This window comes from Eptesicus fuscus, chromosome 9 (assembly GCF_027574615.1).
Source record: "Eptesicus fuscus isolate TK198812 chromosome 9, DD_ASM_mEF_20220401, whole genome shotgun sequence".
Taxonomy (NCBI): domain Eukaryota; kingdom Metazoa; phylum Chordata; class Mammalia; order Chiroptera; family Vespertilionidae; genus Eptesicus; species Eptesicus fuscus.
Genome location: NC_072481.1, coordinates 22,572,417 through 22,594,466, shown reverse-complemented (window position 1 = coordinate 22,594,466; position 22,050 = coordinate 22,572,417). Strand labels below are relative to the sequence as shown.

Sequence of the window (22,050 nt, the reverse complement as noted above, 5' to 3'; positions counted from 1 at the left end):
AATCCTATTTTCTTTTCATTAGATGGAAAACGGAGATTTAGAAAGCTTAGAAACTTGACCCAACTGAAAAGAAGTAAGAAATGGTGGACCTTGAAAATGACTTCAGGTTGTCTCACTGCTCAGAATATAGTCAAACACTGCTGCAGTTAAATATTTTACCCTTTGTTCTCCCTGTGTGAACTACAATAATAATCTGCTTCGTGTTGATAATTTACTGCTGTGTTGCTGACAGTTACCTGAAAGAGAAGTTGGGGTGCTTCACTGGGCTGGATAAAGTTTAGCTAAATCAGAAAGCAGATCTAATTAATCAAGTTTATTCTATATATATAAAAAGCAAAGTTGACTCACATATGCATGATACATATAAAGCTCTCGCTGGCGCCAATTGCATGCGTGTATTTCGATTTGTCATTGTCGATTGTGAATTTGGTTGACACTTCTATTATAGAGAAAGAGTGAATAGAGATTCTAAAATATTTCTTCTAATTAAAATTTCTTTTCAATGTGCACAAATTCGTGCACCAGGCCACTAGTGATCACATAAAATCCTGTTTGGTTAAACTCTTGTCTAATTCCAGGATGACCAAGTGGGCAGCTGGCTTCTTTAAACCTCTTTCTAGTGGGATCTCAGTCCCTACATTTTTTAAGTATAATGTAGGAGACCTAGCCTTTCTTTCTTTTTTTTTTTTTTTCAATCTTTATTGTTGAGAGTATTACAGATGTCCCTCTTTTTTCCCTGCATTACCTCCCTTCACTCAGTTCCTGTCCTGCTCCAGGCCTTTACCACCCTATTGTCTGTGTCCATAGGTAATGCATATATGCATATAAGATCTTTGATCTCTTCCCGCCCCACCCTTCCCTCTGGGAATTGTCAGTCTGTTCCATTTCCATGCCTCTGATTCTATTTTATTCACCCGTTTATTCTGTTCATTAGATTCCTTATTAGTTTATTTTGATTTTTAGATTAAATTGTTGATAGATATGTATTTATTGCCATTTTATTATTCATATTTTTATCTTTATCTTTTTTTTCTGTCTTCTTAAAGAATACCCTTCAACATTTCATGTAATGCTGGTTTGGTGGTGATATGCTCCTAGCTTTTTCTAGTCTGAGAAGCTCTTTATTTGACCTTCATTTTTTTTTTTTAAATATTTTTTATTGGTTTTTTTTTTTTACAGAGAGGAAGGGAGAGGGATAGAGTTAGAAACATCGATGAGAGAGAAACATCGATCAGCTTTGACCTTCATTTTTAAATGATAGCTTGCTGGGTAGAGAAATCAGCAGTCTAAAGGATGTTATCCACATGGGTTGACTTTTTTTAAGGAAGCTCTAGATTGTAGGTCCTTGCTATTCATCACTTTGAATATTTCTTGCCACTCCCTTCTGGCCTGCATAGTTTCTGTTGAGAAATCAGCTGACAGTTGTATGGGTGCTCCCTTAGAGGTAACTAACTGCTTTTCTCTTGCTGCTTTTCAGATTCTCGTTTTGCCCTAGCCAGTTTGGCTCAGTGGATAGAGCATCGGCCTGTGGACTGAAGGGTCCCAGGTTTAATTCTGGCCAAGAGCACATGTCTGGGTTGCGGGCTCGATCCCCAGTAGGGGGCATGCAGGAAGCAGCCGATCAATGATCCTCTCTCATCATTGATGTTTCTATCTCTCTCCCTCTTCCTTCCTCTCTGAAATCAATAAAGAAATATATTTAAAAAAATTTTTTTTAAAAAGATTCTCTTTCTGTCTTTAGCCCTTGGCATTTTAATTATGATGTGTCTTGGTGTGGTCCTCTTTGGGTTCCTCTTGTTTGGGACTCTCTGTGCTTCTTAGACTTATAAGTCTATTTCTTTCACCAGGTAGGGCAAGTTTTCTGTCAATATTTCTTCAAATAGGTTTGCAATATCTGGCTCTCTTTTTCTGGCACCCCCATAATGTTAATGTTGGTGTGCTGGAAGTTTTCCCAGAGGCTCCTTACACTATCTTCATATTTTTGTTTTCTTTTTGCTCTTCTGATTGGGTGTTTTTTTCTTCCTCATATTTCAAATCATTGATTTGATTCTCAGAATCCTCTACTCTACTGTTGAATCCCTATATATTATTCTTTATTTCAGTCAGTGTATGCTTAATTTTTGACTGGTCCTTTTCCATTCTCTTAGTGTTTGGCTTTCTCACTAAGATCTTTGAAAATCTCACTAAGTTACTTTCAGGTCTCTTGAAGATTCTTGAGTAACCTTATAACTGTGTTTTTGAACTCTGTATCCAGTGGCTTGCTTTCTTCCATTTCTTTCATTTGTGATATGTTTCTTTGTCTCGCATTTTGGCTGCTTCCCTGTGTTTGTTTCTATGTATTGGGTAGAGCTGCTATATCTCCTGGAGTTGTTGAGTGGTCTTATATAATCGGTGTCCTATAGAGCCCAGTGGCCTAGCCTCCCTAGTTGCCTAAGCCAGGCACTCTTGGTGCGCCCCTTTGTGGGCTGTGTGCACAGTCTTGTTGTAGTTGAGAATTGATTGCTGTTGGTGTCACTGGGAGGAATTCACCTGTAGGCCAATTGGCTGTGAGGACCAGCTGCGGCTACAGTGGAAGAGCTGCTGTACAGGAGACACCCTGATGGAACAGGACTTGCTTCAGTGGGGCTTTGGTGCTCACTGAGTCTGTCCCTTGAGTGTGCTTATGGATGTGTGGAGTTGTAATCTGGTATGGTCTGACGCTGTCCACTGGGTGCACTGGCTCTTGGATCTCCAGGGAGGTGCAAACTCTGCCACTCCTGGGGCCACTCTGCAGGAGCTACAGAGAGGTCTGCAGATTTCTCCTATTTGTATTGTGTTTGTAAATGCCTAGGCAAGGCCTGTGAAGCAAGGAAGGCTGGTGCTAGTGCCAGGTCTTGGGCCTTTTATTGATAGGTTTGGGGCACCCTGACCCAGCTGCTGCTTGTTTGAGACATTTAGCAGTCTGATGCAGGAGCAAGGATAGGCCATTCATATGCAAAAATCACTGCACACAGGTTGGGTAGGGCTGCACATTGGATCCAGTGGGGACTCAGGGAATAGCGGGGGAGAGCAAACAAAAATGGCTGCCAGGCAGCCCTGTGACCTGGGAGGTCCCAGAACAGGAACAATGACCCCTGCAAGCACCTCCATCTCGAAGAAAGCTGCCCCCGAGTTCCTGCCCTGATGCCAGACAATCCAGTTCCTCCTCATATGTGTCCCTGGTGCTGGAGCTTAGAGGAAGCAGGATCTTGTAAGTTCAGTTCGTGTGCCCGCTCTTTAAGAGGAACAGCTGGGTCTCCAGCAGCCTCCATGTCACTGAGCCCCAATCCCCTCTGGTTTTTCTAGCTCTTAGTTATGGGGACTTCTTTTCCTAGCTCTAGAAGTCTGGGCTGGGGGTCTGGTGTGAGGCTGGGACTCTTTGCTCCTCACAGGGCCCTCTGCAGAGACGATCTCCCTCCTGATTTAAAAAGCAGCACACATGGGTGCTGGTCCAGCCCATGCCATGCCCCTGCCCCTCTCACCATGCTTTCTTCTTTACTTCTCTAGTTGTAGGACTTCCATTCATCCAGCTTTCAGGCAGTTCTGGATGGTGATTATTCTGTATTTTAGTTGTGATATTTTTAAAATATATTTTTATTAATTTCAGAAAGGAGAGGGAGAGAGAGAGAGAGAAACATCAATGATGAGAGAGAATCATTGCTCGGTTGCCTCCTGCATGCTCCCTACTGGGGATCCAGCCCACAACCTGGGCATATGCCCTTCACTGGAATCAAACCTGGGATCCTTCAGTCCACAGGCCAAACACTCTATCCCCTGAGCCAAACCAGCCAGGGCTTAGTTGTAATTTTGATGTGGTTGTGGGAGGCGGCGAGTACAGGTATTTACCTACACTGCCATCTAGGTTCTCCTCTGGCCTTTCTTCATTGTCAGGAAAAGTAGACCTCCATTCATATAGCTTTACAGGTCTGAGGTTGGTTGAAGCCCATGACAGGGTGAGCTGTATTGTGCATTTTCCATAATTGTAACATGCCACTAAGGAGCATGACTGGCTACTTATTTCTTCCTTCAGCCAAGGATGCTTTCCCTCTGGAAGAGGACTCTTCTGCTGTCATGACACCACGTGGCCCTCATCCCTAGTTTATTTCCTGCAGCACTGATGATGTGCCTATGCTTGGCAATGCCTCGTGCTAGGCCAGGTTAGCTCTGTCTTTTGGTCGGAACAGTGTTTTGATTGGAGCTGATTCAATAGCACTTTTGGATTTTTGTTTCAGAAGTAGCTTGCAGAGTTAGTCCCTTCCTTCAAAATGTATTTACTGGGAGCTTACAATCCTAGGCATTAGAAATACAGTGATATGACAGACATGGTCTCTGTACTCATGGAGCTGGCAGTCTTTTGATTCCTTTGTCATTTCTAGGGAGCAGAAATTCTTTTTGAGAGGGTAGATGTTACTGGTATCAAGATTTCCTCCAAAAAGGCTGAGGCCTTCCTAGGGTCCCAAGGTAATTTGGTGACAGAGATCCATTCTTCTTTGCAGAATCCTAGGAATGTAAAAGACAAAGCAATCGATATCCCAAGCTGGTCTCAATAGAATAACCTTCTGCTAAGATTTATGTAGGTGAAGCCCCTATCTACAGTATAGTTAGGTCTCCAGCTTTCAATCCAGCCCATCCTCTCCACTACTGATAACCCACATTCCTGAATAAGCAGTGAGGGTGGCTATCTGGAGATTTAGAAAAAGTGCTACAGTTGTATTCTTTATCCCCAGTGTGGAAGTATGTGTTCTCTGTTGATTTCATGGGTATTAGATGTATTCAGCCAGTCAGCTCTTTAAAATCTTTGCATCAGGGTGCTCCTACCTTTTTGGCATCAGGTTTGTTACTCAGGCTCTCAGGTGAACAGTTCCAATGCTTAGCATCTGGCAAACACCAAATTATATAAATCCTGAACTTCTCTGGTCAGTCACGAAAGCAAATTGTAAAATACCCTAAGATAAGAAGGAATTATAATGTCCCAGATGGTGCATTAACCATCAGAGAGGCTGGCTAGGAGAAACAAAAGCAGAGAAGAATGCTGGCCAAGGCCTCTCTGAAACTCCAACTACAGATTCTGCCCCTAAAGATAAGTGCCCAGTGTGACTCACTCCAATGCCCCTTTTACACTCTCCCAGCAAATTACAGGATTTTAAAGAATGCTCTTTTTCTTCCAATTGGCTTAACTTTATGCTTCAATTCTAAACCAAGTAGCACATTTGAGTTTGAAATAAATATGTGCTCATGGATTCTCTCTTTTAGGTAATAAAGGGAATGACTAGCATTATCAGACCTGGGAGATGGGGAGGTTTTACTTCTGTAGCTCTAATTTGAGATTCAAGCTTAAAATCTTAAAGAACTGCCATTCTGAGTGTTAAGAAATGCCCTCCCCGCCTTTTCTCTTTTTCTTTTTTTGATAACAATGTTTATTGTCCTTAACTGAGGACAACCTGAGTCATCTGGAGGCTATGGAAGTAGGCCTGGTAGAATGAGTGAGTCTTAATCAGATCAAATGAAGCAGCCTTGTAGAGAGAAGCTGAAGAGTCATATTCCATTTCAGAAAGCTGAGTAATCTGTATCCTACTGGGTCAGTCTGTGGCTTTTGGCCTGAAGCAAAACAGCCCCCTGTGCTGAAGCAGTGCAAGCTTTTCATTTTCCTGATGAGGTGGAATGCTACCTGTGCATTCCACCTCATCAGTCTCTTAACAGCTTGGTTTCAAAATCGCTCTCAGCTCTGCTCTCCAGAGTATGCTTCTAAGCTGAACCCTGACATTTCTCACAGTGCACTTTTCAAAAAACGGCGCATTTTCATATTACCTCTCTGTGAAAGGTCAAAGGTTGGTGTTTGGCCTCTAAGCTCAGGTAAGCAGACCTTGAGCTAAGCAGACCTTGAGCAGGATTATTTGCCCAGGATGTCAAGGCAGAATCAAAAGTTCTCTGGCCTTTTCATGGAGACTTTCACTGCCAAGCATACCCGCCTTTCCTTTCCCAGGCTGTTTTGATTGAGCTGTTTCAATTGAGCTGTTTCGCCTCCACTCTCATATTTCATGTGGGGGTTGCTGTCTTGGCAGCATGGCTGCTTCTGTCAGTGGGGAGGAAGAGGTAAAGAATAAAGGCCCTCTGTGCACTGATGTATTTTCAGGGGTTTTTCCTGTGTGCTTATGGGGTGTGTGTGTGTGTGTGTTCTGGGCAGAATATAAGGCTATCCAAGATACATTTGGATAGCCATAAGGCTTTATGTTCTGCCTAGAATTAATGTCACTTTTGAAGCAGTAGAGAAATATTGCCATTTTATAGATGAGGATAAGGAAAAACCACTAGGTAATTTGATAGTCAGAAGTATTGACCATTTGCCCAAATTTTTATTCCTGTCAGTAGAATGTGTGAATTATAATCAACTTGAAAATGGAGCTAGAAGAGGAAGATACATATAGATACCTGTCATAAAGATGAAGTATGTTAAAAGCCACACATTTGCAGTAAATAAACCAAAAATATCAAATTATCTGAATGTTAGTACTGCATTATATTATTATTATTATTTTGTTGTTGTTGTTGTTAATCCTCACCCGAGGATGTTTTTTCCATGATTTTTTTTTTTTTTAGAGGGAGTGAAAGGGAGGGGGAGACAGAGAGAGAAACATTCATGTGAGAGAGACACATTGATTGTTTGCCTCCCATACATTGGGCTGCGGATTGAGCCTGCAACCGAAGTACATGCCCTTGACTGGAATCAAACCTGAAACCCTTCAGTCTGGGGGCCAACGCTCTAACCACTGAGAAAACTGGTTGGGCTGCATTTTATTTATATTTACATATATATATATATATATATATATATATATATATAAAATAGAGGCCTGGTGCATGAAATTCGTGCATGTGGGGGGATCCCCTCAGCCCAGCCTGCACCCTCTTCAATCCGGGACCCCTCAAGGGATGTCCGACTGCTGGTTTAGGCCCAATCCAGCAGTCGGACATCCCTCACAATCCAGGACCACTGGCTCCTAACTGCTCACCTGCCTGCCTGATTGCCCCTAACTGCTCCCTCTGCTGGCCTGGTCACCCCCAACGGCCCCCCCTGCCGGCCTAGTCGCCCCAACTTCCCCCCTCCCCCGGTCTGGTCGCCTCCAACCCCCCCCCCCCCCCCCCCCGCCGGCCTGGTCGCACCCAACTGCCGACCCTCCTCGCCAGCCTGGTCGCTCCTTACTGCCCCCCCCCCCCCGCCAGCCTGGTCGCCCCTCACTGCCCGCCCCTCCCCCGCCAGCCTGGTCACCCCCAACTGCCCCGCCTGTGGACCTGGTCACCCCATGCAGCCTGCTGCTCAGTCATTTGATTGCCCCTCACTAACCCCCTGCCGGCCTGGTCGCCCCATGTAGCCTGCTGCTCGGTCATCTGGTCGCCCCTCACTAACCCCCCTGCTGGCCTAGTTGCCCCACACAGCCTGTTCAGTTGTCTGTTCGGCTGCGATGGTCGCTTAGGCTTTTATATACACTGAGTGGCCAGATTATTATGATCTCTGAACACATAATAATCTGGACACTCAGTGTATATCTTATATAATAAAAGGCTAATGTGCAAATTGCCCCCTCGACCAAGAGTTTGACCAGCAGGCAGGCCGGCCGGCCAACCACCCAAGTCCCCTCCCCCTGGCCAGGCTGGTTGGACCCCCCCATGCACGAATTCATGCACTGGGCCTCTAATACACACACACACCACACACACACTGAGTGGCCAGATTTTATGTGTTCAGAGATCATAATAATCTGGCTACTCAGTGTATATAGATAAGCCTAAGTGACCAGCCGACCGTCTGACTGGTAGCTATGACGTGCACTGACCACAAGGGGGCAGATGCTCAACGCAGGAGCGGAAACCACAGGCATGGAAACATGGAACAGACTGATGAATCTCAGAGGGAAGGGGGGAGGGGGGAGGGCAGGAAAAGATTAACCAAAGATCTTATATGCATACTAGAGGCCCAGTGCACGGACTCATGCACTGGTGGGGTCCCTTGGCATGGCCTACGCCCTCTTGCAATCCAGGACCCTTTGGGGGATGTCGGAGAGCCGGTTTCGGCCCAATCCCCGCAGGCCAGGCTGAGGGACCCCACCAGTGCATGAATCCATGCACTGGGCCTCTAGTTTTTTAATATATGTTTTTATTGATTTGACAGAGAGAGCAAGGGAGAGAGAGAGAGAAACACTGATGAGAGAAAAAGAAATATGGATCATTAATCAGTTTCCTCCTGCATACCCCCTACTGGAGATCAACCCACAACCAAGGTGTATTCCCTGACCTGGAATTGAACTGATGACCTCTTGTTTTATAGGATGATGCTCAACCAACTGAGCCACATTATATTGATGACTTTAACTTGATTATACATTTCTAATATTTGTGATCCCTGATTCTTTATATGTGTTGTCTTACATTCAATGCCTTAAGATATGCATACAGAATTTTAATACCTTCTTTAGGATGCTTAATTCAGATCAATGATAATATCTGTGTGTTATGTGCACACAGTTTAAGTCCACAAATACTGTCCCCATCAAAATAAAACCCAGTTCCTATCCTGAGAGAATTCACACTATGGAAGCAGAGATAGATGTAGAAACTTAAAGTAGCATGATAAATTCCAAGATGCACTATGGGAGCACAAAGAGTGGGACAGGGATGAACTGAACCCTGTTCTGCAGCAGCTTTCTGAGACAAGTGATATTCTAATCCCTTTGAACTTTCTTCTACCAGATTTATTTGAAATGTTTTTTAACCTGCAGAGCTCTTTTTACTTCTTTATTTCAGAAGGAGGGAAGAGTATGTACAGCTCTGTAAAGTCTAGAGAATAAGAGCCCTAAGAAAATTATTTCTGTACAGACACAGATTGGCTTTGATTTCATTTAAATAAACCGGCTCCCAAAAATTCTAAGAATACTAACTACTCACATAATTTCGCTTTCATTTACACACAGATGAGAAAGCATCTGTAGCTCTGTGTTTTATTTGCAATAAGCAAAAAGTGGTTTGAGATATTTAAGTATTCGAAGCTTGGTTGTATTGAGTCTTTACATGTCCCAGTTCAGCCCACTACAGTTTTTTTTTTACACTTACATAATGTTCCAAAACCAGAGATTTTTTAATGGATAAATTGACATAAACTTCTCCTCTATTGGCCATATTTGCTAAAATAACACATCATGGTTTGCTGTATTATTTCCTCCCAAGCTTACTGCTATTTTATTTAATTTACATATCTCTGCCACAATCCTCTAAACCAGCAGTCACCAACCAGTGGTCCTCGATTTGAATCTCAATCCAGTCAACTTACTATATCATCTTGGGTCAAAATTCCAGGTTTCTTCATGTGTAAAAAGAAAAAAAAAGGAAAGAAAGAAATGATAACAACACCTAACTCATAGGGTTATTATAGATATTAAAGGAGATAATATCTCCTTTAGTCCAAAAGGTTGGCGACTGCTGCTCTAAATGGCCTTCTCTTTAGAAACAACAAAGTCACTCAGCACAAAAAAAGAAAAGAAAGAAAGGCCTTCCCATAAACAAAAGTGCTCTGATTCAAGGTTCACTGTGTGGGTTTCAAAAGAAGGTTGGTATGACTGTGGTGAATGCAAGCAATTTATTAGCCCTGCAGTGGGAGACAGCAATCAACTGCAGGTTCATAACAATCACATCTACAGTGGGCTGTACAGGTAACTGCTAGATCCTTGACAGCATATCTAAGTACTTTTTTCTTTAGAAAAAAACATTTTCTTTCTTTTTAGAACCATTTTTATGTACAGGCAAAAATTTATCTGTTATCATTTGATACCTGTGATTTTTAAAGTACAATGACGACTACACAGAAAGGTGTGGGTTCCATCACGCTGTGGCTTGGAGGCGTGCTTTCCTTGCTGACAGCATTCTCCAAAGTCTTTTAGTCATAAGGTGGTGGGAGAAATAAAGAAGCAGGAAATTCTGAATATGTCACATGTAGCAATGTAACCCCCTATTTAGTTTTTTGTTGTTGTTTTTTAAGTACATGGTTAAGTCATTTGCCTTCAATCTGCTTTTATAATGCCCTTGATGACTGGATAATTTCTGAGCAGATGACTTTATGGTAGGAGAGTTATTTTCAGCTATACCAGTGTGTTTTTAAAAATATATATATTTTATTGATTTTTTACAGAGAGGAAGGGAGAGGATAGAGAGTTAGAAACATTGATGAGAGAGAAACATTGATCAGCTGCCTCCTGCACACCCCCTACTGGGGATGTGCCCGCAACCAAGGTACATGCCCTTGACCAGAATCGAACCTGGGACCTTTCAGTCTGTAGGCCGACACTCTATCCACTGAGCCAAACCGGTTAGGGCCCAGTGTTTGTATTAATACTCTTACTTATAACTTGGTTGTGAAAATGGCTTTGGACTAACCTTAACAGATAGGTCTTTTGAAACTTAATAGCAACTGTATCCAGTTAATGCAAACTTTTGATTAGTAAAGTATCAATCAGGTAGACACTAAGGCATTAAGATTATGATAGACTGGTTTCCATTTTATCAATTAGGTGACTAGAACTTTGAGGGTTTTTGTGTGGGTCCCCCCCCCCCCCCCCCCCCCGCCTTTCCCTTCTCATCCTTACTCAAGAGAAGGGAAATTAAATGGATCTAGATGTCATCAGTAATGGATGGTTCTTTGCTTAGGTGAACTGGGAAGCCATTCTCCATTGTTGCTGTGTTCCATGATGAAAGCCCATCTTGATTGTAAGTGAAATGGAGTGGTCTGAAATAGATAGCTCAGGGAACTGAAATTTGGTTCGTCCTTTCATGAGGAAAGATTGCTTTGAGATTTGAAAGGATTTTTCAGTTTAGTGTTTAGGCAGGAAAGGCTGTTTCCTAGCTGGTTATGTTAGATGCAGTTATCTTTTTTTAATCCTCTTAGATTATCTTCAGTTTCTCTTTTTGCACATCTCTCATCATACCTCCCTTTCATTGCTCTCCCCAATTTAATGTGAAAAGCTCTTTCTAGCCCGGCCAGTATGGCTCAGTTGGTTGAGCATTGTCCCATGCACCAAGAAGTGGTCGGTTCAATTCCTGGTCAGGGCACATGCCTGGGTTTTGTGCTCAATCCCCAGTAGGGGGCACGCAGGAGACAGCCCATGGATGTTTCTCATCAATATTTCTTTTTCTTCCTTTATCTCTCTAAAAAGTCAATAAAAACATTTTTTTAAAAAGGAAAGAAGAGCTCTTTCTAATTTTTTAGTGAACTGTGAACTTTTGCTTTGTTCTTCTGTGTCTCTTCTTTTATTCAAAGAAATTAATTAACATTAAGGATCTGATTCAAATGACTAAAATTCAAGTAACTCCATATTGGAACTGACATCTTTTGTTAGATTTTGTTAGTTTAAAAAAATAACATAAATTTATTTAAATATTGGAGAAATTTAAAATTAACAAATAATTCTTTGTATGCCTGCTATGTGCCAAGTGTTTTGCTGGGTCTACAAATACAGAGATGCAAGATAAAACCTCAGCATTTAAAGAGGACAGAGTGTATGAGGTAGACAAACAAATATGATCCAGTGAGAGAAATACTATGATAGAAGTATATGTAAAATATGCAGAAGAGAAGTGGGATGAAGGTTTCATCAAGGAAAACTTTCTGGAAGAAGTGGTGCCTGAACTGAAATGAAGTGTAATAACAACAAAAGTAATGGCAGCCAATATTTACTGAGCTTTTACTACATGCCAGGCATTGTGTTACTACTTTGCATGGCTTAGCTCCTTTAATATCTATAATAACCCTATGAGTTAGGTGTTGTTATCATTTCTTTCTTTCCTTTTTTTTTCTTTTTACACATGAAGAAACCTGGAATTTTGACCCAAGATGATATAGTAAGTTGACTGGATTGAGATTCAAATCGAGGCAGTCTTACTTCAGGGGCCAAATCCTTACCCAGACTTGTGGGGTGGAGGCTAGAAGATAGAGTGAGATGGAATCATGGTATTGATTGTCATATGGGATTTCTTTTGAAACAAAATTTTAAGCTCAGTCTTCTGAGGGTTCTCTATGAATCTCAACTTGGAGACTAGATATATTTTCTCATTAAACCAAGATTAAATGAGTGTTGTTTTCATAGTTCTTTTAACCTGAAAAGTATAGTTATTCTGCCTTAAGTAGGTAGATAACATTTCTCTCCTCTTTGGCCTGTAAATTTGGCCCTCTTTCCTTTTTTTTTTTTTTTTTTTTTTTTTTTTTTAAATATTTTTATTGAGGTATTATATGTGTACATATCTTACTATTACCCCCCCACCCCACACCCACACATGCCCTCCCCCCCAGAGTTTTGTGTCCATTGTTTATGCTTATATGCATGCATACAAGTCCTTCGTTTGATTTCATAACTCCCCCACCTTTCCCAAACTTTCCCCCTGTAATTTGAAAGTCTGTTTGATGCTTTACTGTCTCTGTATCTATCTTTTTGTTCACCACTTTATAATGTTCTTTACTATCCCTAAATGAGTGAGATCATGTGGTATTTTTCTTTCATTGACTGGCTTATTTCACTTAGCATAATGTTCTCCAATTCCATCCAGGTTGCTGCAAATGATGAGAATTCCTTCTTTTTTATGGCAGCATAGTATTCCATTGTGTAGATGTACCACAGTTTTCCGATCCAGTCATCTGCTGATGGGCACCTAGGCTGTTTCCAAATCTTAGCTATTGTAAATTGTGCTGCTATGAACATAGTGGTGCATATATCCTTTCTGATTGGTGTTTCTAGTTTCTTCGGATATATTCCCAAGAGTGGGATTACTGGGTCAAATGGGAGTTCCATTTTCAGTTTTTTGAGGAAACTCCATACTGTTCTCCACAGTGGCTGCACCAGTCTGCATTCCCACCAGCAGTGCACGAGGGTTCCTTTTTCTCCGCATCCTCGCCAACACTTGTCGTTTGTTGATTTGTTGATGATAGCCATTCTGACAGGTGTGAGATGGTACCTCATTGTTGTTTTGATTTGCATCTCTCGGATAATAAGTGACTTTGAACATGTTTTCATGTGTCTCTTGGCCTTCCTTCTGTCTTCTTTTGAAAATATTCTGTTTAGGTCTGTTGCCCATTTTTTTATTGGATCATTTATCTTCCTCTTATTAAGTTGCATAAGCTGCCTGTAGATGTTGGAGATTAAACCTTTATCAGTGATAGCATTTGCAAATATGTTTTCCCATGCAGTGGGCTTTCTTGTTGTTTTGTTGATGGTTTCTTTTGCTGTAAAAAAGCTTTTTATTTTGATGTAGTCCCATTTGTTAATTTTCTCTTTAGCTTCCATTGCCCTAGGGGCAGTGTCAGTGAAGAAGTTCTTGTGGCATATGTCTGAGATTTTGTTGCCTGTGGATTCCTCTAGTATTTTTATGGTTTCCCGTCTTATGTTTAAGTCCTGTATCCATTTTGAGTTTATTTTTGTGTATGGTGTAAGTTGGTGATCTCTTTCCTTTTTTATAAATATATTTTTATTGATTTCAGAGAGGAAGGGAGAGGGAGCGAGAGATAGAAACATCAATGATGAGGGAGAATCATTGATTGGATGCCTCTTGCACGTCCCACACTGGAGATTGAGCCCGCAACCCAAGCATGTGCCCTGACTGGGAATCGAACAGTGACCTCCTGGTTCATAGGTCGATGCTCAACCACTGAACCACGCTGGCCAGGCTGACCCTCTTTTAAGGAGATGTTATATACTATTTTTCTCTTTGGCAATTTGCCACAATTCTCTCAGTACTTTTGAGGTGTCTTTAGCAACAGTCTTATAGGAGAGGACTTAATCTTCTAAGTGTTCTTAACTAGAGAAGTTCTGCAAGGCCCATGTTTTGTGATCAGTCGTTGGAAGCCATTTTTCCCCCATTTAGCAGATGAGAGTTAATGTGAAGAGTGTCTGAGAGGTATCTGTTGGGCAGCTAGTTCAATAGAGAGTTTGTCTGATCAGAAAGGTCTTTGGGAAAAATGGAAACATTACAGTAAAGGGAAGGGAGTCAGACTATGGATACAAAGCCTACTCATTCTTTCTTAGCAGTTAGTTTAATTACAGCAAATCACTTACTTACACCATAACATTTAACAAACTGTGCTCTTAAAGCTAGGCACATAGCAAAGGCAATGAGTAGTAATTACTTTCTTTTCAAAGGACTGCTTTTGTGAGGCTACTGCCACCTTGCAATCTAACCTGTGTAGAGTTGAGGAAAAAAGTGTTCTCCTTTTGAAAAGGAGAGAGGGCAGTGGTTATTATTACCCTGTTTTTCCCCAAACTTCATAAATACCTGATTGTGCATTTTAAAGGATTTAATTACCTCCTCTGCCTGGCTTTCTGAATATGCTAACCCCTGCAGGAGAGAACTAGTGTTGGAGAGTAATGTGAAACCATTTTTGTATTTGTTTATTAGTGGGTGTGCAGGTGACAGACACACTGACAGTCAAAAGGAAGGTGGAGGGTGCCCCCTGGGGTGGTTTGTTTTTGAACAGTTCCTGTGAGTTGTTTTTTGAGATTAATAATATGCCTGCTTATCTCATTTTCATATAGCAGCCTTCTTGGCTGAGACCTGCTGCTCCTCAGAGAATGCATACTTTATTTTACTTTAATTTTTCCACCACCATTGCATACTTTTGATGATAACTACAGGAAGGCAGATTATATGGAGCCATAGTTCAGTCACCGACTTCACCAAATTTAAGGCTTCTGCCTCTACTGTTTGATAATAGTTTATTAAAGGAAAGCTTTGAATGTATTCTTGATCATATTTTAAAATTATGAGAGTTCAAGAAAAGAATTTTAGTTCCAATGAAAGTTCAAAGTAAGTACACCTTTTACCTATAAAATGTCCGAACTATGTATTGTTTTCCACAGCAATTTGGTTCCCCTTGCTGCTCATTCCCACCATCCCAGCCCTTCCATTGGGATGCAATTTGATGAATTTGGTTAAAGTGTGAATTCTCAAGGACCTTAACAATATCGCTCCTAAAATAGGGGACATTCTGTCTCTGCTTTCCTCTTGGTTGCCAGCCAGCACAGTTTCCAAGTTAGCTGGAGAAGTCAGGCTTGTTAACCTGAGATATAAGAATGCTAGAGGCAACAGCACTATCTCTAAATAATTCCAGTTTTTCACAGCTTCCTAAAAATATTTGGTGAATTTTCTAATGGCAATAATTCATATATTCTATAGACTTTTCCACCCTGGGATTTGGAATTAGGAACCCTGGTCTGGACTTTGTGCCAGATTTATTAGAATTCTGTCTCATGAGAAGTAATAAGTAAGCATTGCTAGTTCCACAGCCTTCTGTTTTGGGAATCCTCCAAGTAATGCATATGGGAGTCCTACAGTCTCTGCTTTGCTATGGTTTTGAAAAGAAAAGGATTGGCTCTGCCCCCTGTTCTCAACTTGGTAAGCTTTCTACATGCTCCTACCAACAGTGAGTTCCAGACTTTCCCAAAGGGTTTTTTAGTCTAAGGTTCCACCTATTGTAAGCTAGGACCCCCCCCCCCCCTTTTTTTTTTTTAAGATAAGGATTTAGTATTGCTTTTGCTTAGGCCCTGGGAGCAGAGCCAGGCTATGGAGGCGTGGGCAGGGATCTAAAATTGGAGCTTATTTTCATCTTACCTTTTATCCATGTTACATCTAGAATCCAATATTGACTCTACAAATGATTCCCTGCTTCCTCCTCTGGTGAACTCTTTTTCTTGAGAGTAACAACGATGAAAATTGAATCTTGGAGAGGGTAAATTGTTTTTCAAAGATTAAATTACTAGTAGCCCTAATCAGTTTGGCTCAGTGGATAGAGCGTTGGCCTTCGGACTCAAGGGTCCCCGGTTTGATTCCGGTCAAGGGCATGTACCTTGGTTGTGGGCACATCCCCAGTAGGGGGTGTGCTGGAGGCAGCTGATGGATGTTTCTCTCTCATCGATGTTTCTAACTCTCTATCCTTCTCCCTTCCTCTCTGTAAAAAATCAATAAAATATATTTTTTTAAAAAAGATTAAATTACTAGTAAATGATGGACCTAGAACTGAAACCACAGCCTGTGCCTTTTAACCATTTAAGGTGGTTAAGCATCTTTTAATCATCTAAAAGGAAGAATTATCCACTGAATGGATGAAAAAGAATTGTTTATCCCCTATATTTTTATTATTGAACATATAGTGGAACAACATTAAATAAAAAATAACTCAGTCAAGCCCTAGCCAGTTTGGTTCAGTGGATAGAGCATCAGTCTGCAGACTGAAGGGTCCCAGGTTCGATTCTGGCCAAAGGCACATGCCCAGGTTGCAGGCTCAATCCCAAGTAGAAGGCGTGCAGGAGGCAGCCGATCAATGATTCTCTCTCATCATTGACGTTTCTATCTCTCTCTCCCTCTCCCTTCTCCTTCCTCTCTGAAATCAATAAAAATATAGTTAAAAAAAAATAACTCAGCCAAATCCCACTAAACATGGGAAGCCAAGAGTTCATAGTACCTCCTTCCCTTATTGGGAACTATTGGGATTAATTTTCTTAGCAACATTGTAGCTATCTAACCTCCCCAGTCCTCATTTCTTTTACTCCTGATTACTAAGTGCTTCTGACCATTTGTCCTCTCTTGGGACTCTATTCCCTTGAGCTAAGACAAAGGATCAAATTGTCAGATAAGATTCACATGAATTGGAGAGCTTACCATAATTAAACTTTAATAATAATTTTAATAATACAACAATCAAAAGGTACAAGTGAGAAAAAAAGAAAAACAAAAGGTACAAGTGAAGTAGGGAGTCTGGAACATCGTGTATGTACCCCAGGTTTCCTTTCCCTCATTGAACGTGTTCTCTCCAGCCAGAGTAATGGATGAGATCTCTAACTGAGGCTTCCAGGCCACCTTATAAAGCAGGGAGTGTTTGGTTTATGAAACATTTTTTTATATTACCAGATATTTATATAGCTTATGTGACATCCTTCAGGGAGCCATGGAAGCAAAAGAAGGCTTTTCCAGGACAAATCAATCTTGTAGCTTTCCCCAACCCTGCTTTTATCTCCTTCTCTTTCAAAGATCAGGATTTAATCAGAGCTGTTAGCAATGGCCAGGGAATTGTAATTTTTTGCTATCTACCCTTTGATGGGAAATCCTCATAATCCCATTGACCATTTTCCCTGATTGTAAATCTGTTTTCCCGAAATTCCATTGTTAAGACATCCACCATGATTTGCCTCAAAGCTTTCACCATTTTATACCAAAGATAGATAGGCAGCAATCATGTCATCAGCTCCTCATCATATTTTTCCATCCTTTGCTTTTTTTCTCGTTATGAAGTGTCTTAACCATTATGATTTGTGTGAGTCAGATTTGATATTCTTGTATAACTTTGTGCTTTTCAACTCACTCGCATTTATCACCTCTCCCTTCCCAACTTTTTCACTGTGACAGGAATCTATTGCGTTATTAAATCCCCTTTGTACTAAGACTTGTTAGTTAAGACATGAGAGAAGGCCCTGCTGGTGTGGCTTAGTGTTTGAGCATCGACCTATGAACCAGGAGGTCACGGTTCAATTCCTGATCAGGGCACCTGCCTGGGTTGTGGGCTCGATCCCCAGTGTGGGGCATGCAGGAGTCAGCTGATCAATGATTCTCTCTCATCATTGATGTTTCTCTCTCTCTCCCCCTCTCCCTTCCTCTCTAAAATCAATAAAAATATACACATATTTTTTAAAAAAAGATATGAGAGAAGGGGAATGTTCTGAGACCTGGCTTTTTCTTGGAGAAAGGTACTGTTTTCCCTCTTGCCTGCAGGCAGTGGTTGCTCATTCTCCCATATTCCATGTACCTATGAGTTTGGAGGTGGATCTGATGTCCTTATCATTCCTCACTGTCACTTCTTGAATGTTACTCCTCCACTTTTCATGTAAAAAATCCTGCTCTTTGAGGTTTATACCACTTCCTACCGCTAATCATTACTCATCTACCAACAATCATTCATCCTTCTGATTTATTGTGGCAAATGGGGCTCATCTCTTGTTAAAGTCTTGTCATCACTCTGGATGTCTTCAGTATGACCTATGTCAGTGATGGGCAACCTTTTGAGCTTGGTGTGTCAAACTTCGCCAAAAAACTGAGCGTCACTCGGGTAGTGTGTCACTTTGAGGAAAAAACTAACTCCAAGACTCTAGTCGCAAATGTTTCATCCTCAGGAGCAGCAAATGTTTCATCCTCGGCATGCGTCCGCGTGTCATCAGAAATGGCTACGCGTGTCAGTGCTGACACGCGTGTCATAGGTTCGCCATCACTGAGTCCTATGTGATACCTGGCCGCCTGATTTCCTGACTGTTCATTCTTTTTGTTGTTATTGTTATTGTATTAATTAGCAATAATTGGATATCACTGTGAGATCATTATAATGTGAAAGAATTAAACGGAGATATTGAGGACTGCAAACAGAATATGGCCACTTCCCACGTGCTCTTCTCTTAGCAGAATTATGTCATTTTGCCTTTTCTCTGATGGATATTTTTTTCAGTAACCTCTGGAATTCTTTGAAACTAACTTCTCTGTCTCCATTTCTTGTCCAGTTCTTTAAAGAGGTTCTCAAGGGTGCTTGGACCTTTAAGTAAACTGGGAAATTTATTCTGAATCAATAGCATCAGCTTTTGCTTCTACAGCTGGTTTGGATCACCTTCTCTGGCTATGTATTTTTCAAAACTGCTCTTCTGGTCTTTTTTGTTGCTTGTTTTTACGCTTGCATTATTATTTAGTTGTATATTATTTTCCATGTGAACAACTTGAAACCTAGTTTGCCCAAACATGTATTATGCAAACATAAATAATTTTATAGTAATGTGCGGTAAACTTGAAGGCAAAAACATTACTAGAAATGAAGTACCTCAATAAGTTCAATTTACCAGTAATGTTCTTTAGAAGATATATTTTGCACTCGTTTTGGTGCTCTCAGCTTCCTAGTTTCCCCTCCTAAAGACAGCAATGCCAATTTCTTGAATATTCTTCCAAAAATAGTCTATGCATAATATACATAAACATTATGTTCTTTTCCTCCCAACACAAATTGTAGCACACTATACATACCGTGCTGCACCTTTCTTTCTCATCATAGTGTATACTGGATGTCATTCCATATCAAGATGATATAGAGTGGTCTTATTCATTCCAGTAACTATGTGGATCTTCCTTAATTTATTTAACCAGTTCTCTATTGATGGATAAGTTATTCCCAATATTTTTTAGTCTCAAACAACATACAGTGAATATCTTTGATATTATGTGTGATACTATAACTGTTCAATAAATTCCAAATTTAGCTACCTTTATTCTATAAGGCAAAATTTCTTTCCTTCAGAGTACTTCCATTTGTTTGCAATCCTACATTTATTATTATGTCTATTTAATTTCTGTCTCCCTTTTCCAAGTAATGAGCTCCATCAAAGCAATGCCTAGCATGAAACAGATGCTTAGTAATATTTGTTGAATGGCTGAATGAATAAGGAGATAAGGATAATATCTAGGTGGGATATAAGGACACCTTATTAATTAAACCTTAGAGGTTATCTTTTACCAGTAAGAAATAATTTGCACCTCTATAAAAATCAAATTTGCAATGTATCCATTTTCTATAAGTTAACATATAAATTGAGGCTCTACTCAATAGTAAATAGTAAGTCAAATAAAAGTACCTTTTCTTAGACAGGGGTTGGCAAACTTTCTTAAAAGGTCAGATAGTAAATATTTTAGGCTTTGCCAGTCTTAGGATAACTCTGTTACAGTTACTTAACTCTGCCATCTTAGAGCAAAAACAGCCACAGATAAAACATAAATAAATTAGTGTGACAATGTTCCAATAAAACTTCATTTACATTAGTACGCAGCATCTGGAGTTGACCCTTGGGCCATAATTTGCTGCCCTTGATTTACTGAATGAATAGGATATTTCTTTTTTCATTCCTGATACAGTTAATTTGTCAGTACCCTCTTTTTTTCTGTCATCAGGCTGACTAGAACTTTTATCAGTTTTATCGATCTTTCAAACAACCAGCTTTTGGTTTCTTTCATTTTCTGCATTTTTTTTTGGTTTTGTTTGCTTTCTGTTTTATTAGTTACTCTTATCTCTGTCATTTTCTTTCTCTACTTTTTTTGGGTATAATTTCCTTTTCCTTTTCTAGCTTTTATAATGAAAGCATAGATCATTGATTTTTTTATTTTTGTTGTTAAAATTTAGTTTTTATTTTTCTAAATCTTTTTGAATGCATATAATATACCAGTGTCTTGGTGCACAGATTCGTGCACATTGAAAGGAAATTAATTAGAAGAAATATTTTAATATCACTATTCGCCCTTTCTCTATAATAGAAGTGTCAACCAAATTCACAATCAACAATGACAGATCAAAACACATGCATGCAATTGGCACCAGTGAGAGCTTTATATGTATTGCACTTGTGCGAGTCAACTTAGCCTTTTATCCTATATAATAAAAGCCTAATATGCAAATTGTTTGACTGGGAGTTCAACTGCTTGCTATGACGTGCACTGACCACCAGAGGGCAGCACAGAACATGGCGGACGTTGGCGACGCGTTGCTGGCAGCAGGTGGCAGTGGAGGCGCTGCCAGCCCCGATGGGCTCCAATGAGAGGGAGACTGTGGCAGGATGGTGGGAGCAGATGAACGGGTGGCACCAGGCCAAGATGGGTGCCAGCGGGAGCCTGATTTTCCCACTGATCACCCTGCAGACAGGGACCAGTGGCGACGGTGGGGGGTGGGGCCACCACCCGGTTTCCAGGTGCTGAGGGAGCCAGGTGGGGGGCCCAGCCCAGATCAATCGCCTGCAGGCGGAATGGTAGAGCAGGTGAGGGGGAGTTGCCAGGCCACAGCGGGATGCCAGGCGGGGCTGAGTGGCTGCAAGACTGGGGGCGCAAGCTGGGGCTTGTGAGCTGGGGCCCAATCCCTGCAGGCCAACCCGGGGGACCCCACCCATGCATGAATTCGTGCACTGGGCCTCTAGTATATGTAGAATAAATGTGCTTAATTAGACCTGCTTTCTGATTTGGCTAAACTTGCCTCAGCTGGGTGCCCCGCCCATCACCACTCATAGCTCGTGCCCCGCCCTCCGCCACTCATAGCTTTCTGCCACTCATAGCCCTCCACCGCTCGTAGCTCTCTGCCCCTCGTAGCTCTCTACTGCTAGTAGCTTGCTGCCCTGCCCCGCCCACTGCGAGAGCCACTGCTCATTTGGTTGTTACGGCATCACGGCATTACGGCCACAGGCTTTTTATAATACAGATGGCAAGTGCACATCATGGCTGCTCCTGCATTGAGCGTCTGCCTCCTGGTGATCAGTGTGCGTCATAGCTATTGGTAGGATGGACGGACACTTGCCTTTTATACATATAAACTAGAGGCCCGGTGTATGAAATTCGTGCATGGGGGTGTGTGTCCCTCAGCCCAGCCTGCACCCTCTCCAATCTGGGACCCCTCGAGGGATGTCCGACTGCCCTCTCACAATCCAGGACTGCTGGCTCCCAACTGCTCACCTGCCTTCCTTCCTGATTGCCCCTAACCACTTCTGCTTGCCAGCCTGATCACCCCTTAACCACTCCCCTGCCAGCCTGATTGATGCCTAACTGCTCCCCTGCCAGCCTGATTGCCCCTAACTGCCCTCCCCTGCAAGCCTGGTCCCCCCCAACTGCTCTCCCCTGCAGGCCTGGGTCCCCCCCAACTGCCCTTCCCTGCAGGCCTGATTGCCCCAACTTCCCTCCTCTGCCGGCCTGGTCACCCTTAACTGCCTGGTATCTGGGATTTATTTATCTTCTATAAGTGAAACTTTGTAGCCTTGAGTGGAGGCCAGGGCTTCGGGAGCTTGGCTTCCTCCATCGCTAGGGAAACCCAAGCCTCCTGTGCTTACTCCGTGGCTGCAGCCATCTTGGTTGGGTTAATTTGCATACTCCTGATTGGCTGGTGGTCATGGCTTGTGGTGTAGCGGAGGTACAGTCAATTTGCATATTACTCTTTTATTAGATAGGATA

General features: G+C 41.7%; 1 protein-coding gene across 1 annotated transcript in view; it reads left to right on the top strand.

Moving 5' to 3' along the window:
• The window catches only part of KIAA0319L (KIAA0319 like), a 105,288-nt gene that overhangs the window by 13,469 nt on the left and 69,769 nt on the right, over window positions 1-22,050 (top strand). The window contains exon 3 of the mRNA XM_054721410.1: window positions 10,711-10,770. Coding sequence (XP_054577385.1) covers window positions 10,711-10,770 — 60 coding nt within the window. The remainder of the gene's footprint in view (window positions 1-10,710; window positions 10,771-22,050) is intronic.